Source organism: Nannospalax galili, unplaced genomic scaffold (genome assembly GCF_000622305.1).
Source record: "Nannospalax galili isolate Female #2095 unplaced genomic scaffold, S.galili_v1.0 scaffold741, whole genome shotgun sequence".
Taxonomy (NCBI): Eukaryota; Metazoa; Chordata; class Mammalia; order Rodentia; family Spalacidae; genus Nannospalax; species Nannospalax galili.
Window position 1 is genome coordinate 217,279 of NW_008346093.1, and position 19,349 is coordinate 236,627.

At 42.6% G+C, this 19,349-nt stretch overlaps 1 protein-coding gene across 2 annotated transcripts in view; it reads left to right on the plus strand.

Annotated features, from left to right (window-relative positions):
• The window catches only part of Araf (A-Raf proto-oncogene, serine/threonine kinase), a 27,909-nt gene continuing 8,560 nt past the window's right edge, over positions 1-19,349 (plus strand). The window contains exons 1-6 of one of the 2 annotated variants that reach the window (XM_008842516.3): positions 1-150; positions 1,889-1,988; positions 16,662-16,805; positions 18,072-18,226; positions 18,388-18,491; positions 19,173-19,275. In XM_008842516.3, the coding sequence (XP_008840738.1) occupies positions 18,131-18,226; positions 18,388-18,491; positions 19,173-19,275 (303 nt within the window). In that variant the 5' untranslated portion in view covers positions 1-150; positions 1,889-1,988; positions 16,662-16,805; positions 18,072-18,130. The remainder of the gene's footprint in view (positions 151-1,888; positions 1,989-16,661; positions 16,806-18,071; positions 18,227-18,387; positions 18,492-19,172; positions 19,276-19,349) is intronic. The other variant, XM_008842518.3, reaches the window with a different exon arrangement.

Below are 19,349 nucleotides of genomic sequence, written 5' to 3' on the forward strand. Positions count from 1 at the left end.
AAGAGGGCATTGGATCCCCTGGAATTAGAGTTTCAGATATCGAGCCACCATGTGGATGCTGGAAACTGATCCGTGTCTTCTGCAAAAGCAGCAAGTGCTCCTAACTGCTGAGCCATCTCTGCTGCCCTTTCTGAAGTGAACAGCATGACAGTGAGTTTCCTTTACTCCTTTGCTTCCCAGAAATCCTGAACAAAGTGTTACAGAAAGAAGCCTTCAATCCAGAGTTGCCAATAGCCATAGACAAAGTAAAACAAGTCCAAGAAAAGCTTTTTCATTTCAGCCAAAGGTCCAGGGAAAGGGTGGCTTAAATAACAGAAAACCTTTTGTATAATACCAGACCTGCACTAATCAAACACCAAAACCAGACAAATCCAAAGCCTCCCACTCAATGGGTTCATGGGGGAGTTGGGAGCTCAGCCTCCACCCCCACTGGCCATAATCGAATTAAGAAGGCAGTATGAGTGGTTCTAATTGGGTTTCCACATTCCCCTCACCTCTGTATTTATGAATTGGAAGACTCAACATAAGAAATATGACAACTTTCACCATGTGTGCGGCATATGGCTGTGTGTGTTCACATATGTGTGGGCACGTGTATGTGTGTGTATACATGTGGAAGTCTGAAGTTGACATCATGAGTCTTTCTTGATTTCTCCACCTTATTCATTGAGGCAAAAAATCTCTCAGTTGAACCCAGAGCTCACTGATACGGGCTAATCTAGCTAGCTGGCTTGCTCTGGGGATCTCCTGTCTCTATGTTCCAAGCCCTAGAATTACAAGTGGGCTTTCATGCTCATCTGGCATTTACATGGGTTCTAGGGACACAAACTCCAGCAACTGTCCACTAAGGCACTCAGCCTAAAGGCTTAATACATTTTTAGATGGTGGATGGAGGTTGAACCTGTGGCCTTGTGTAGTCTAGTCATGTAGTATACCACTAAGCTACATCCCCAGTCCTAATACAATTCTTATCAAAATGTCAGTGACATTTGTATATCAATTCATTCTAAAATATATTCAGAGCTCAATGTGGTGGAGTATGTCTGTAATCCCAGCACTCATGAGGCTGAGGCAGGAAGATTGCCATGATTTTGAGGTGAGCCTGGTCTACATAGTGAATACACAGTCCGGGCTAGCAAATCTTCCTCCTCCCCAAGATATAATTTGTATGGAAAGTCATAGGTTCTAGAATAACTAAAACAAGCTCTAGAAGAGAAGACTTTGCTCTATTCAATATTAAAGTTACAGTAATAAAGATAGTGTGGCACAGATTAATGAGACAGACTAGAAAGCTCAAAAATTACTCAATACACATGACCTGTGACTAGTTGATTTTTGACAAAACTGCAAAAGCTATTCAATGGAAATATAGGTATTTTCAAGAAATTATGCTGGAGCCATAGGACATCCATTAGCAAAGAAAAGAAAAAGAAATCAAAAACAGAAAACTTGGACCCAGTCCATACTTTATACAAAAATTAACTCAAATGCATCATGGTCTTAATCGCAAAGTATAAAGCATAAAACTTTCAAGAAAAAGAAGAATTTAGGAAAATATCTTGGGGATTAGGAACAGTTTAGATAAGTATCCTCCAACAGTCAATGTGTTAAAGACTTGGATGCCAGCCTATGGTGCTATTGAGAAGTGGTGGAACATTTCGGGGCATGGTGGCACATGCTTTTAATTCCAGCATTCAGAGGCAGGAAGATCTCTATGAGATCAAAGTCAGTGTGGAATACATAGTGAGTTCCAGGCCAGCTGGCACTATGGAGAGACCCTGTCTCAAAAAATAAATGGTAAGGTCTCACTAGGAAGATGTTAAGTCACCGAGGAGTGTGCTTTTGAAGGGGAGAGTGAGACCCGTCTCTTCCTCTTTCTATTTCCCAGAAGCCATTTGGTGAACAGTCCTCCTCCGCCAGGTGCTCTTGCCATGAGGCACTGTGCTGCCACAGGACAAAAGCAACAGAGACAAGCAAACATGGACCAGGTACTTTGTCACAGTAATGGAAGATTGATGAATACAGCTACACAAAGTGAATTTAGAATGGATGCCAAAAACACAATTCATAAAATAAGTTTGTTGATTAGGAAGCCTTACTTTATGAAAGACTCTGCTAATAGAATGGGGGGAAAACACTATAGGCTTGGGGAAAATTGTAACTAAATATCAGATAAAAAATATCTATACTATAAAGAGCTCTCAGAACACAATAGTAGCTGAGTGTGGTAGGGCACATCTATAACTGCAGGACTTGGGAAGCTGAGGCAGGAGAACTGTAAGTTCCAGGCGACCACGGCCTACAAGAGCAAGACCCCATCTCAAAAAACCCTACAAATAAACAAACAAAAAGCAAACAGTAAAGAGACAATCCCAGAAGATAATGTACAAAAGGTAGGATAGAAGATGTAAAAGGATATTGACAGTATAGGACCTACAAATGGCAAAGAAGCATGTGAAAAAGATGCCAGCATCATTTGCCATTAAGGAAATGGAAACTAAAAATCTCAGTAAGCTATCATTATACGTACACATATACAATGTATATGTATCTGAATGTCCAAAATGAAAAACAGTGACAATACCGAAGACCGGAGAGAATGCAAAAAAAGTATCCCACAACATTTAGACGTTCCTAAGATAAAATAGCTATACAACAAAACCCCCCTTAGAGGGAACTTTGTGACTGGTAAAGACAATTTCCTTCATAATGATTGCTCAAGCTTAACACTCAATGATTGGCTTCTGTATTCTACTTGCTTGCCCAGCAACAAGTTTAGTATAAAAGAACCAGAGTGCTTAGGCTAGGTGCTGTACTCGGACCCTCTAGGAATGAGTGTAGCCTGGCCGTAATAAATCTTCCTTTCTTTCGTTCAAGGCCAGCCTGGTCTACATGGTGAGGTCCAGGACAGCTGGGACTACAGGGAGACCCTGTCTCAAAAAGACCAAAAAAAAATTCTAAATACAAATTTTCATTGAGATTCTGAAAATAAGAAAGTTATGTGTGTTAAAAATCATATAGTTGTGGTCTCACAAAGATCTGCCTGCCTCTGCCTCACAAGTGCTGGGATTAAAGGCGTGCACCACCATGCCTGTTATTCATTCACTTTTAAAACTAAACTTATGTTCAATACATCTCAGGTGTTACTAACAAAAAGGAGATAGGGCATAGAATAAGCATTCTAGTTGAATGACTTAAATAAATCTAAGCAGTTTCCAAATTAAATACAAACTTAAATGGATACTTGGTTGTTTTTCTTTGGTTCTCAGAATATTGCCTATATCTTTTCTGTGGCTTGTTTCTTTCCCCCAAATCCCCTAATGGAATGCTGTGAATAGCCCAGCAGAGGACCCCGTTTTCTGAGTGACAGTCCAGCATACAGCAAAGACACTGCAGACAACAATCAGCAAATCAGCAGTGAGAACTGCTGTCCTCCCACACTCCACCCATCAGGCTATCGGGTTCCAGTTCAGCTGTTCTGCTAAGGACAGATGGTGTCTGCTCTTCATTTTAGTCATGGAGGCGGAGGTAGACATGGTTTCTAAGAATAACTAGTGGCTCAGGGAAAAGAATCCTATTATGTGAAAAGCATGCAAGTAATTTAGGTTGAAGCTTTCATTCTTCTAAGATTTCTAATCGTGTTTTTAATTGTATATAAAAGATAGAGATACAGAAATGCTTAGAAATATATTGAAAAGATATAGATGTACAAATATTTAGTGAACACATAAGAAACACTTCATGATGGTAAATTGAACAGATTATGAATGATTTTACCACAATCTGTATTTTTGTTTTGTTGTGCTTTGTTTGTGTATAGGGTCTCATTATGCATCCCAGGCCAGCCTAGAACACATGATCCTCCTGCCTCAGCTTCCCAAGGACTGGGATAATAGACATATACCACCAACTCAGCTTAAACATTCCGCCTCCTGAAATTGACAGGCTCATAAATATTTTTTACAGCAATAGAAAGCCAACTAATAGATGGAGTGGGGGACCCAGCCAGACCCGACCAGATACTTCTTGGAATTTGTCTGTAGCATTCCTTCCTCCCAGATGTAGGAAGCTTCTGGAATGAGGGCCATGAGATACTATTAAATAAAGTAGATCAGGGGTTTGAGAGATGACTCAGTGCTTAAGAGCATTTACTGCTGTTCCAGAGGACCTGGGTTTGGTTTCCAGCATGCCCATGGCAGCTAGCATCAGTCCTTAACTTCAGTTCCAGGGGATCTGACACCTTCTTCTGGCTTCCTTGGGCACATGTGGTACACTTGCATACATGCAAACAAAACACTCATATACATAAAATAAAAATTTAAAAACTCTTTTAAATAAAGTAGAACAGCTAATTCATGGCCAATTCACACACAGAGAGGCAAGCAGTATCATGGATACTAGTGTCACAAACTTGTAATCCCAGTGCTAGGAGGTAGAGCCAGGAGAATTGGTGGTTCAAAGCCAGCAGGGGCTACACAGAAAGACCCTGTCTCAAAAATGGGGTGATTTATTCTACTATATTAAGAGAGTTTATTCATCAATTTATACTATAATTAAAATAAAGAGGCAAACCACAAAATGGAAGAAAATGAAAATCCTTTTATTCACAAAGTAATATTACAAACCTGTATAAAAACAATGAATCCAACAACCTGAGTTCAATCCCTGAAACCCACAGCAGAAGGAGAGAACCAACTCCTGAAAGTTATCTTCTGACCGCCACATGTGTGCTCACAATTGATCCTACACTCACACACATACCACACACACACACACACACACACACACACACACACACACTAATTTTTTTTAAAAAGGAGCTAGGTATGGTGGTGCACACCTTTAATCCCATCACTCTGGAGATAGACAGCCAGATCTCTGTGGGATCGAAGTCAGCCTGGTCTATACAGAGAGTTCCAAGCCAGCTGGGGTTACAGGGAGACCCAGTCTTAAAAAAAAAAAAAACTAAACTAAAAAAAATTTTTTTAAAGGAATACAGTGAAAGATCATAAGACACATGTAGACATGCACGTGCCCATGTGTATATATACACACACTCTCCTTGTATCTTGCCATATGATATTCTGTGGTACGGTAGGACTCTGCCAGTAAATAAGCCATCATCAGACTGGGCCCTCAATCTATGAACCCCAATAAATCTATTTATCTATCTTCCTTCCTTCTTTCCTTGTTTCTTCTCATCTCTCCCTTTTCCTTTCTTTCTCTCTTTTTCCTTTATTTCTTTTTCTGGTTTTTGTGTCATGTTGACCCAGGCTGGCCTTAGACTGGTCATGTAATGTAAACTGGCCTTGAATTCATGATCCTTCTGCCTCTACTTTATGTCCTGAGATTACAAGTCCCAAATTTGTTTTCTTTATAAAGTTACCTAGTCTGTGATGCTCTGTTATTAGCAACAGAAAGCAGACTACTCCAATAAGAAAATTGCAAATTAAAACTACAACAAAATATTAATACACACCCAACAGATTGTCAAACATTAAGTCTGATGTAACTGGAAATAAGTGCACCATCATTGGAAACAGCTTGGCATTATGTAGTAACTTTGAAGATATGCAGTATCCATGATACAAGATGCAAATGCATGTGCAGATAAGCTTAAGAGCCATCCATAACAGCTGGTGAAGGATTTTTAAAAAATTTTTCAGACCAAAAAAAAAAAGAAAAATCGGGGAGTGACGGCACACGCCTTTAATCTCAGCACTCAGGAGGCAGAGGCAGGCGGAGCTCAGTGAGTTCAAGGCCAGTCTGGTGTATATAGTAAGTTCAAGCCAGCTGGGGCTACAAGGAGACCCTGTCTCAAAAAGAAAAAAAAATTCAGCTGGTACCCATATTTAGAACTCCAGTAATGTGATCAGGGGGAAGCAATTTCTAACACCCATAAGCAAACAACAAATACTAATTTTGTAAATGAGAAGATAAAATGACTCATACAAATTCGTAAAGCCTCCAAGTGTTTGCTGATCAGAGAAAATGAAAGATGAATAATCAGCAACCTTTCTGGGTGAGGCCTTATCAAATGCTAGTTCCCTGTCCAAGCTGTAGGAATTCTCAATTAGGATGAGTCATTGTCTTCATCTGTCAGCTAAGACCAATGGACACCCTAACGTACTGCCAAGGGTCCTCACTTCAAGCTAGGACTTGTTGTCCTAGCAGCTGAGAATCCTGTGAGCAGACAGCCCTTACATGGCAGTCCCTTCAGAGGTGGCTCAGCTGCAGCAAACCTCCCTTGATCAAGGGTATACCCTTCCCAGTGCAACAACAGTCATTACATTTTTTAGTTTTGTTTTTGGTCTTTTTTGAGACAGGGTCTCCCTGTAGCCCCAGCTGACCTGGAACTCGCTATGTAGACCAGGCTGGCCTTGAACTCACAGAGATCCACCTGCCTCTGCCTACGGAGGGTTGGGATTAAAGGCAAGCACCACCACGCCCAGCAACATTCATTAATGAATCAATCACAGTATCAACTTCATCCAGGCTAGGGAAATTTTTGATGGGTCTAGCTAACTCCAGAGCTTTCCTTTGGGATCAGTCAAAACTAACCTAGGGGACTGCCTGAGCAACTCAAGTGGTTTCTCTGCCCCACCCTGTCCTCACTTCTCCATATGCTTTGCTAGCAGGCCCATACTAATAAAGTCTGTGTGCTAAATGCCAATGCACAGCCTGCTGGGAACAGAGGTCAACCTGCAATGTCAGCTTTCAATCTTTCTGCCCAGGCTGTCAGGTTTTAATAAATAAGATGGTCATTGTCAAACCTGTAATCCCAACATTCAAGAGGTTGAGGACCAAGGATTACCTGTCCACTTTTTCGGTCTTTTTGAGACAGGGTCTCCCTGTAGCCCCAGCTGGCCTGGAACTGACTACATAGACCAGGCTGACCTTGAACTCACAGAACTCCACCTGCTCTGCCTCCCCAGCACTGGGTCACCTGTCAATTTTTATGCCAAGTTTCAGTGAAGCATGGACTGCTGCTGTTTCCAATATGATTGGAAATGAGGCTGTGATCTAATGGTAACAGTCCGATGCGTAGATCCCTAACTGTTCATATTCTTCTTTACCTTTCTTTGTAGAACTCCCTCTTACTGAATACAGAGACCCCTCTGTAGAATGACCGTCCTATGAGATACTATCAGAAAAGGGAGCTGGGCATAGTGGCACACACCTGTAGTCCCAGCACTATTGAGGGAGGATCAGGAGCTTGTCAAGGTAATCCTCAGTTTCAAATCCAGTTCAAAGTCAGCCTGGCCTATATGAGACCCTGTCTCAAAAAGAAAAAGTAAAAAGAAAGAAAAGGGAGGTCAGAGGTTTTCTTTATGTCAAACTCTTTTTAAAATATTTTATTTATTTTTTTTATTTTATGTGTATGAGTATATTGCTTGCATGTACTTAAGTGCACCCCTGTCGAGCAATGCCTGTGGAGGTCAGAAGGTGTTGGTTCCCCTGGAATTGGAATTACAGATGTTAGCTGCCGTGTGGGCACTGGGAATTGAACCCGGTTCCTCTGTAAGAGCAGCCAGTGTTCTTAACCACTGAGCAATCTCTCTAGCCCCCCAAACTCTTTCTAGAAATATTTTTGTAAACTGAGACACTCACTGGGCGTGGTGGCGCACACCTTTAGTCCTAGCACTCCCGAGGTGGATCTCTGTGAGCTCAAGGCCAGCCTGGTCTACATAGCGAATTCAGGCCAGCTGGGGCTACAGGGAGACCCTGTCTCAAAAACGACAAAAAAAAAAAAAAAAAAACCTGAGACACTGAGTGGGGAAGCAACTTGTCCAGGTCCACACACAGCAGGACATGAGAATACTCACATGCTTAAGAAAACTGGTTAAGTCATGCCATGCTGCACGCCTTTAATCCCAGCACTTGGGAGGCAGAGGCAGGTGGATCTCTGTGAGTTCAAGGTCAGCCTGGTCTCCATAGTGAGTTCCAGTCCAGCTGAAGCTATATCGAGACCCTGTCTCAAAAAGGCCAAAAAGAAAAATTTAATTAATTATTTAAAAAAAAGAAAAGTGTTAAGTCATAAAGCATTCTGGGTAACCTCAGAATCAGTTTTCGTATGCTACAAGATGCTAAATAATATTTACATTGGTGGTATAAAAATTAGTAGGCATTTTTTGTAAACATATAGATATATAATATTAATAATGATATAAAAGAGAACTATGGTCTCATTCAAAAATTCTGAGAATTATCTGAAAGATATTTGTCTGAAATTTCATTTACAATCATTTGATTGACTAGAAAATTTGGAAATAACATATAATATAAACTAATAAATGTTATATTATCTTTTTTACCTAAGATAAACAGTGAAACCCACTGTGGGTCAGTCTGGGTCAGTCTGTATTGCATTAACCTCAAGAAACAAATTTATATAATGCATTTCTTTTTTAAAGATTTATTTTTATTATTTTATTTTTTATGTGTATGAGTGTTTTGCCTGCATGTATATATGTGCACTACATGTGTGCAATGCCCACAGAGGTCAGAAGAGGACATTGGATCGCCTGGAACTGGAATTACAGGTGGCTGCTAGCCTGAGTCCTCTGGAAGAGTAGCAAGTGCTCTTAACCACTGAGCATCTCTCCAGCCCCAAGATCTATTGTTATGTGCATGCATGTTTATCTATATGCATGTATGTACACCACATTTGTGCAGTGTCTATGGAGGCCCAAAGAAGGCATCAGGCCCTTGGAGCTAATGTTGCAGATGTTTGTAAGCCATCGTGTGGGTACTAGGAACCAAACATAAGTCCTCTGCAAGAGCAGCAAGGCTCTTAAGCACTGAAGCCATCTCTCCAGCCCCACAGTGCATTTTTGATCAAAACCAAAAGCAGACATTTCAAAATTAGTTGTGCTGGGAAATTACATTTTTTCTTTTTATTTAACTAATACAATTTAAAATAATCATACTAAATTGCAGTCCCTAGCACAGGACTTATCATTGACAAGCAGGGGTAGACTGTCATAGCACAAGGCATCTCAGAGGTGGCATACATTGCTCAAGGTTTGTAAGTTTATACTGATCTCTTTGTTCAAGTATTAAAAATTTTCATACTCGAATTTTATTTTTCAAGAAATACTTATGAACCAAGCCGGGTGGCATGAATGCCTTTAGTTCAGCACTTGGGAGGCAAAGGCAGGCAGATCTCTGTGAGATTGTGGCCAGCCTGGTCTACATAGTGAGTGCCAGGCCAACTGGGGCTATAGGGAGACCCTGTCTCAAAAGACCAAGAAAAAGAGAAATAATCATTAACTGGGCTATAGTACAGTAATAGAGTACATATTTAATATGTGTAAGGTCCTGGGGTTGATAACCAGCGATGACAAATAAAAATAAATGTATATATGCCAAAAGATATCTTCACCATATTAACCTTTATTACTAATATTATAAGACTGTTGTTTGGTTTAATTATTTTTCCCACTCATCTGATCCTGAGTTTGGAACTTGAATATATAAAACCTTCATGTTTTCTTAATGCTAGGAAAATACGAAGGTAGTGTATATAAATATAACTTTTAAAATTTAAAACAAAAGAATCCTGTCAGTTTAATGGTATTTTTCAACATCTTAGAAGACAGGGATAGCAAATTCAACTACTATTCAATGCATTTAGTTAAGAAAGGCTTTAAGAGGCTGGAGAGATAGCTCAGCAGTTAACAACACTGACTGTTCTTGCAGAAGACCCGTGTTCAAATCCCAGCACCCACATGGCAGCTAACAATTGTCCATAACTCCAGTTCCAGGAGACCCAATGACTGCTTCTGTCCTCTACGGGCATTGCACGACAGGGTGCACTTACATACATTCAGGCAATGCATGCATACACATAAAATAAAAATAATAAATAAATTTTTTTTATTAAAGCCCAACCTCCTTTTCAGAGGAAAGTTTGCATGCCCCTTGTAGCTAATAAACCCATCTTGTAGCTAATAAATCCATCTGCATCTGTTGAAGGTTGGGGGGGGCTTCAATAATGAAATTTAAAGTTAAAAAATGATGGCTGGCTGGGCTGGAGAGATGGCTCAACGGTTAAGAACACCGGTTGTTCTTGCAGAAGACCAGGGTTTGAATCCCAGTACCCACATGGCAGCTAACAACTTTCCGGTAACTCCAGTTCCAGTGGATCCTATGGCCTCTTCTGTCCTCCGTGGGCATTGCACAGCACGGGTGCACTTACCTACATGCAGGCAATACACTTATACACATAAAATAAAAATAATAAACAAAAAAGAAAAATAATTCGTACATCTTTTAAAAAAATGATAGCTGAATTAAGTTACTTGTAAATGTGTTATAAGATTTGTTTGATTGTTTGAAACAAGACCTTGTCCTGGACGGCCTGGTACTTCATATGTAGCCCAGGTAGGCTTCACTTGTGGCAATTTTGCTTCAGTCTCCCTAGTGCTGGGATTACACCACACCTCGCCAGTTCCATACTTTTATTTATTTTTTTGAAACAGGGAGGGTCTCACGGTATAGCCCCAGCTGGCCTCCATCTCACAGAAATCTGTCTGTCTCTGCCTCCTGAGGGCTGGGATTAAAGGCACGTGCCACTCCACTCAGCCAGTCCCATACTTTATTATTTAATTTTTAATTTATGTGTATGTGTTTGTGCCGAATGAGTGTATGTGCACCACGTACATGCAGGAGCCCATGAGGCCAGAAGAGCGTGACGGATTCCATGGAACTGGAGTTTCAGATTGGTGTGAGCTACAGATGTGGGTGCCAGGAGCCCAACCTGGGTCCTCTGCAAGTGCAACAAGAACTCTGTTGAACTCTATCAGGCTGAGCCGTTTCTCCATCCCCTAAGCCCGTACTTTTGACTGCGGAGTTGTGTATCTTTAAAAAATGTTTTCAAGGAATATCCAGACGTGGAATTTTCCATACTTTGCCATTATTAACGACTTAGGCAATCAGTTATAGTTGCTTAACCACAGACTTGCTGGTTTGTGACAAGCCTCAGGGTCCCAACACCTCCTATTGGTGGAACGGCCCCAAGACCCACCTTCTGCACATAACTATTGGTCTGTCAACTGTTTGGGAAATGAAGTAGAGCCTATTAACTGCCTGAGCACACCCCCTTCGAAAAAAAAAAAAAACTCCCTTCCATTGCGCCGCCATTGGTTGATCTCACTAGCAGTCACGAACCCAAAGCAGAGAGAGGCTCCCTGAATCGTTGCTTGGGAGCTGGGGTGGAGCAAAGATTTCTTAAGGAGGTGCCCCTGGCTGACCTGCAGCCTTGTTGAACACTTTATCAAATTTGAATTCCTGGCGCCATTTTTTCGCTGGAGTTAGGGCAGGCTAATGCTGCCTCAGTTGTAAAATGGGTAGCATTTTGGTGAGTGAGCACCAGATTTTTTTTTCAGACATGTTTCTAAAAATTTTAAACTAACTGTAGTAGAAACCAGCAACTACTTTTAAAGATCTTTGAAAATTTTTAGGTGGATAATTATGAAGAAGGTATCAGAAAACATGATCAGTTCAGATTTGGTTGACTGATTGGTTGATTGAGACACATTGAGACTATGTTGATCAGTCTGGCCACTCATCCTCCAGCTTCAGCTTTCTAAGTGTTCTGGCTATGCCTGGGTTTCAGATTTCGAATTATTTATTTTAATACAGGTGATCTCCAACTTAGATGTCTCAATTTAGGATTTTTCACCCTTTAGGACAGTGAAAAAACTATGAACACTCAGTAGAAACCACATTTTGAATTTATCTTTCTTGGGGGCAGCAATATGCAGTTGGATACTGTCAGTGATTTGGGGGAAGCTGCTCTGAGTCAGGCCCCCTCATCATGAAGGAAAACAATAGAGATGCTCCGGTAATATACAGTATTGAATAAATGACATGAGATTCCACACTTTATTATAAAACGGGCTGTGTGTTGGCTGGCTCTGCTCCACTGTAGGCTAGCACTTATGTTCTGGGCATGTTCACAGCAGGTCAAGAGATGATATAATGGTCCTGATGTTAGATGTATCAGATGCATTTCCAAGTTATTCTGTTTTCAATTTTCAATGGGTTTATCTGGACATAACCACCTATAAGTGGTGACACAACCATATATATGACACTTCTAAGGATTTTAATGTGAAGATGATGATGAAGAAATTCAAATCACTTTAAAGGCTTTCATGTCTTGTCTGGCAAGCCCAAGCTGAATGTTGTTAATTGGGATGAATTTGGTTGAGTGTAAGAGAAAAAGGATTGCCTTTGAGTGGTCGTAGGCCCCAACCTTCTTCCACACCTCTTCCTTCCCCACTTCCTCCCTGTCCTCACAATGGGAGTGCTATGAGCAGCCTGCAATTTTTTTTCATCCTGTGGATGAAACCATGTAACATTTTTATTTCTGAGATTAAAGGCTGTAGAAACTGGCCTTGTTTTAGTTTTTTTTTTTTTGTTTTGTTTTGTTTTAATATTTTTGGTCTGTTTTGAGACAGAGTTTCTCTGCAGCCCCAGCTGTCCTAGAACTCACTGTGTAGATCAGGCTGGCCTTGAACTCACAGAGATCTGCCTGCCTCTGCCTCCCAAGTACTGGGATTAAAGGCATTTGCCACCATGCTCAGCTGTCAGCTGTTTTCATTTTATATGTGTGTGTGTGTGTGTGATTTATTATTTTTATTTTATGTGTATAAGTGTTATGCCTGCATGTGGGTAAGTGCACCTGTGTCCTGCAATACCCGAGGAGGTCAGAAGAGGGCATTGGATCCCCCAGAACTGAAGTTACAAATGGTTGTTAGCTGCCATGTAGGTGCTAGGAATCAAACCCAGGTCCTCTGCAAGACCAATCAGTGCTCTTAAGCACTGAGCCATCTCTCCAGTCCCCTCTTTTTTGTGTGTATCAGTGTTTTGCCTGCATGTATGTAAGTGCACCTGTGTGTAATGCCTGTGGAGGCCAGAAGGGGGCATCGGGTCCCCTGGAACTGAAGTCAGGGACAGTTGTGAACCAACATGTGGGTGCTGGGAACCAAACCTGAGTCCTCTGCAGGAGCAACCAGAGCTCTTAATCACTGAGACATTTCTCCAGCCCAGGTTTTTTTTTTTAATTAATTTATTTATTTTTATTTTATGTGTATGGGTGTTCTGCCTGTGTGGCATGCAAACCTATGGAGACCAGAGCAGGGCATTGGATCCCCTGGAACTGGAATTAAGGATAGTTGTTAGCCACCATGTGGGTGCTGGGAACTGAACCCAGGTCTTCTGGAAGAGCAGCCAGTGCTCTTAACTACTGAACCATCTCTCCAGCTCTGGGTATTTGTTTTTTTGAGAAAAGTTCCCATGTAACCCAAGCTGGCCTTCAACTCGATATGTAGCCAAGGTTGGCCTTGAATTTCTGATCTTCTTGCCTTCAATAAGTACTGGGATTACAAGCATGCCTGTCTTAGTCTGGTTTTGTTACTTTAACAGAATACCTAAGTCTGGGTTATTTATTTTAAGAGAGAGAGAGAGAGAGAGAGAGAGAGAGAGAGAGAGAGAGATGATGGCACACACACACCTTTGATCCCAGTACTCAGGAGGCAGAGGCAAGGGAATTTCTATGAGTTCCAGGCCAGTGTGGTGTACATAAGAGACCCTATCTCAAAAAAAGGAAAATAGGTTAATTTGAGCTCATGGTTCTGAAGTCTGGGAAGTCTAAGAGCTTTTGTTGTACCTGCATCTGCTTGGCCTCTGGTAAGGGCCTTATAGGAGAAAACAGAATGGAAGAGGGTATATAAAGAAGACAGGTATGGGGGCTGGAGAGATGGCTCAGTAGTTAAGAGCACTTGTTGCTCTTCCAGAGGATCCAAGTTTGATTCCCAGCACCCATGTTAGCTGGCTTACAACTGCCTGTAACTCTAGTTCCAAGGGATCTGACACCCTCCTCTGACCTCCACAGGTACCTGCACATATGTGGCACACACACTCTTCTTTTAAAAAAGGAGGAGTGGATAAAGGGGGTCAGATGCCTTACATAACTCCTTTTGGGGGATGGCACAGTTGGCAAAGTATTTACCATAGACGTGTGAGGACTGAGCTTAGATCCCTAGCCGCCATTTGAAAGCCAGCTGCAGTGGTACACGTCTGTAATCTTAGCACTGGGAAAGTGGAGATAAGCAAAGATGTACAGCTGGTGGCCTCCCTCCCAGTCTAGCCAAAAGGGTGAGCTCCAGGATCAGTGCGAGAGCCTATCTCAAAAAATAAGATGGAGAGTAGTTAAGGGAGAAACTCAACATCAACCTCTGCTGTCCACTACATGGACTTGCATGCACATGTGTACATATCCACACAAACTTGTACACAAGCATATAACCATTTTCTTGTATATGTGTGTGCATACATATTGGAAGCCAGAGGTCAACCTCCAGAGGTCCTTCCTCAGGTGCCATCCACCTTGTTTATTATTATTTATTATTGTGTGATATGAGGGTGCCATGGTACAGGTGCACATATGTGGAGGTCAGAGGACAACTCGGTGGAGTCAGTTCCAGGAATCAAACTCAGGTTGCCTGACCATAAGCACCTTTGTCCACTGAGCCAACTTTATGGCCTCCATCTTATTTTTTTGAGACAGAGTCTTTTTCATTAGCCTGGAGCTCACTGATTTGGATACAATGGCTGACTAGCCAGCCTCAGTGATCTTTCTGTCTCCTCCTCACACAGGGATTACAAACACATACAACTACCCATGGGCTTCTTTTTACATGGGTCCTAGGGATGAACTCAGGTCCTCATTCTTGTGTGGCAACCACTATACCAACTGAGCCATTTCCCTAACCCCCAATAACTCATTTTCAAAAGCAAGAACTAATCCAGACTAGCAAGAAAGACATCAAGCCCTCTGAAGGATCCCATCTCTCATTCTACATTGGCAACCAAATTCCACTGTGAGTTTTGGCACGGACAGACCACATCCAAGCCATAGTAATGCCCTTCTTATTCTCTTTGAGATAACAACTAGCTTCTTTCACTATGGGCTAGTTTTGCCTGGTTTAGAATTCTATACAAAAGGAATAATAAAATAGCATTTTTCTTTTGTGCCTGGCTTCTTTCCCTTAGTCTGGGAGATTCTTCTATGCTCTTCCATAGTTCTCTTTGATTGCTGAGCGGTATTCCTTATCTGATCTTTGTCATATTTCTTGGTCAATTCTTTTGTTGGGGCTCTAGCCTGGGTTTTTTTTTCTCTCGCTAGTGTGGACATGTAGCATGCTGTGGTTGGCACACCACAGTCAATTCTGTCCCTCTCTTACCTCTGATTCAGTGATTTCAGTGATGTCATATTTGGTAACTGGAAATAGCCACTGTAGGAGTATTTCTACCACAAGTGACAAATGCTACAAATTAGAGCTGTTTTCTTCCTGGAAAGCTGGTTGTTAGCATTTACCAGCATACTATTTGGGCATATGTTTTCATTTCTCTAGAGCAAATACTTTGAAGTGATATTGCTGGAGTACACGTTTTATTTATTTTTAATTTTCAAATTATTTTTCTGTCATATTTTTGCAGAGAATTCAAAGAAAGAAATCGTATCCATTTATATAGCCAGCAGATTCAACCCATTCGTTCAACTCAACATGTTAAAACAATAACCACTAACTTGTCTTGAAGTAAGAAAACGTGACAGCAGCACCATTTGGGGCACACAACTCCTAAATTCTCTCTAGTAATCAAGGTGGCCACCTGTTAACTGATTTTATCCAAAGGAAAATGAAAACTCATTATCTTATGACAAACAGGTAACAACTTAGATCTCAGCACATAAAGGAAACTCACATTACATAGGGAAATAGGGATGTTATTTTTTAATTTTCTGGGATTTTTTTCAGTGCTGGAGATTGAATCCAGGGCCTTGTGCTTCATTCTACTGCTTAGCTTCATCCACAGACCCATACTTAACTTTTAAAGGGATTTACATATATCTCAAATGAGCAGAGAAAATATTTACAAGTTTTCTGAAGGAAATGCTCAAAGAAAAGAAGGGTGTGTGTGTGTGTGTGTGTGTGTGTGTGTGTGTGTGTGTGCGTGTTTTCTTCTTGACATGGTTGTCAAAAAAACCATTTAAAATCAAGTGACGCCAGGGAAGACTTAAATTAATAACTGTATTTATCCTAAAGTATGTGCACACATTAGCTGCTACCGCACTGCATTCCAGATCCAAACTTCCTTCTTCGCCTAGCCACCTGTGGCCTGTCTTTCAAAATCCTCCTCATCCCCCTCCTTTCCTCCTACAGCCAGACCTCCATCACGGATCCACCATTATCAAAGGCTATTGACTACAGTCTCCTAGAGCCGGCGAATATTGAACATCATGTTTTCCCTGAGTCGAACCCATTTTAAAGACAGTAAAACTAAGACACAGCAAAGTCCTATAAAAGGTCCTTAAGGCACTTACTCCAAATTCATGTAAGGATTTCTCTCGCCCAGATTCCTAAGGTCAACCCCAAATAAATAAGAAATAAAAGAAAAACTAACCAAACAAGAAAGAACAATCTTCTTTATTCCATGGCATGGTTGGAGTTAAAGACTTTGGCACCCAGTTCTCGCCCTCATTGCGCCTGCACCAATCAGGGAATGCGAATTTGCCCCAGAGCCTCCCTCTGCTGCCTCCCCTCCTAATCCGGAACACGACCCACATTCCGCTGGTCCTGTCTTGACAGGCGTGATCATCCTCCAATAAGAATAGAGTGCCGAGTCCCGTAGAGCCAATAGCGAAAACCCGAGGGGCAGTGGAGGCGGACTGTGCAAGGAAACAAGAAGACAAGCCCAAGATGGAGGTGGTGGCGGTGGTAGCGGCGTGACAGGTGAGGGTGTGACGGTCGGGTTTGGATTTATGAGAGACCGCGAGGCCCGGGCAGGGATTCCGGACCGAAAGTTAAGCTCAAGGATGGCTGTGTGTGAATCCAGGCGCCCCCTGCCCGGAACCCAAGGAGTGGTTTGACCCGGGGCGAGACCATCTTTGACTGAGGGAGTGGGGTGCAGGCTGCCGTGATGGTTTCGCCCGCAGAGTTGCAGTGCGCCTGCGCAGAGCCCGACGACTTTAGGGAGGGCAGGACCAGGCCATATGGGGTCTGGGGTCTTGATCCCAGAAACACTCTTAAACGCCTCCAAGTGTTGGATGATCCGTCCTCTCCAAGTCCTGGAGATGCAGCTCACTCCCATGTTTTTTTATTCTCTATCAGTATCTGACCTAGGGAAATGTCTAAGTATTCACCACCAGCTTTTTCCCTGACTTCCCAATGAGTATACACTGTTTGTGACCCCTCAGTAGTTATCAGGGAGAGTTTTAGAGACCCTCTCCCCAACCTTACCTCCATTTTCCTCACCTGGCCCCCACTATCTTCCTTTTCCTTTCCCTATGATGGTGTCATATGTTGAGCCACCATTGCCACTTCTGTTTGTGCTGCCCATTACCCACCTTCCTCCCAAACACAGTCCCTAGTGACTCCTATTGCATCTCTCTTCAGCAGAGTGTGTGGTGACCCTCTCTGTGAACTCATCACAAGAGTCTGGTGACTTCTGTTAGCTGTCTGACAGTGCTTGTAATCCATTAACATTGCAGCTCAGAGCTCTGGGATGCCCACAGTGGCCTTTAAGAACATTAGTACAGTCCTCCATTTCCCCTTAGTTTAAGGACAATATCTGACCATCCTCCATTTTCCATCCCCCTGTCTGTGACTTCTTTCACCACAGTGTCTGGTCACCTCACTCTCTATTAAAAGCCAGGACAGCTTGTTCATGCCCATTATGCATCTGACACCCACGACTCCAGTGCAGTTCATACTGACTTCCTCATTAGTTTTCAGAAGAGCCTTTTGTACTGTCCCCTCTAGGACAGTGTGTGCTGCCTCCTCGGTACAGTGAGTCTGAGATCTTGAGATCTTGGCACTCATCTGTGAGATCAGTAATAGATTCTGGGCAGAGAAGGATAGACTTCAGGTGTTAGCATCATTACACTGTTTCATGAAAATTGGGCTTCGGGAGCAATGGGAGTTAGGGGGTGGAATGTTATTTTGTACTCTAACACTACTATTATTACTAGACTTGCTGAAATTTCTGCCTTCTCCTAGGAGCCCCATGGCACCTTCCCAGCCCCACCTCAGCCCATCTTGACAAAGTCTTAGGCTCCATGGAGCCACCGAGAGGTTCCCCTGCTAATGGGGCTGAGCCATCCCGGGCAGTGGGCACTGTTAAGGTGTACCTGCCTAACAAGCAACGCACAGTGGTGAGTTGAAGGGGCAAAATTGGCAGGGGGTTGCAGGTGATCCTTGTTTGGGATCAGAAAAATGACCAGGGGTGGGGAATGGCCACTGCAGGGGGATGGATTAATTGGCTTAGGTACCTGTTGGGTACTGAAGACCCCAACCTCTGCACACACATGCATAGGTGACTGTCCGGGATGGCATGAGTGTCTATGACTCTCTGGACAAGGCCCTCAAGGTACGGGGCCTCAATCAGGACTGCTGTGTGGTCTACAGACTCATCAAAGGGTAAGTATGGCAGCCCTGTGCCAAATACTAGGTCCCACTCACCTCCTCCTTCAGTGTCATTTTACTCCTCCTTCATTCTGTCTTGAAGTATTCCACTAGTTCAGTAACCCAGGTAACATCTTGTTTTACTTCAGCCATTCATTGACATGGAAGGTCTGCAGCTCATTCTCCACTTGGCCCCCAAGTCACTGCGCAGTGTCACCTCCTAGAGTTCATCTATTTTGTTCTTTCACAGTTTCCTGGATTCATCAGCTCTCTCCTTCCTCAGTTTCCCTCTTTACTATGGAGTTGGTCCTCATTGACCTTCCATTTATTCCTGTGCTTTTTAAATCCAGTTCATGTTTTACATTTTTATCTTGTTTCAGTTTCATCAGGTCCTTTCTCAGGTACTGGCTTAGCACTGAGATTTAGTTTCATTTGCCTCTTACCTTATCACTAAGAGCATGGACTGAGTCTGGGTGTGGTGGGCACAACTGTGATCCCAGGAATTGGGTGAATCACTTTATCCTTTGAGCCTGTTTCCCGCTCTATAAAATGGGAGCAAGAATAGTGACTAACTTAATGACAATGAAACATATCAGAATAGTCCATGGATGGGGGCTGAGAGGCACCTTGGAGGCTTCCCTGCCTACTATGGCCCTTGTCTGCCATCCTACTAGTTCTCTCCCATGCTCGTTGCAGGCGAAAGACAGTCACTGCCTGGGACACAGCCATTGCCCCCCTAGATGGTGAAGAGCTCATTGTGGAAGTCCTAGAAGATGTACCACTGACCATGCATAATTTTGTAAGTACAGCAGGAGTAGGTGGACAGGCCATAAAGGTGACAGGATGGTCCCCAGCCAGGCCTGGACTTCACTT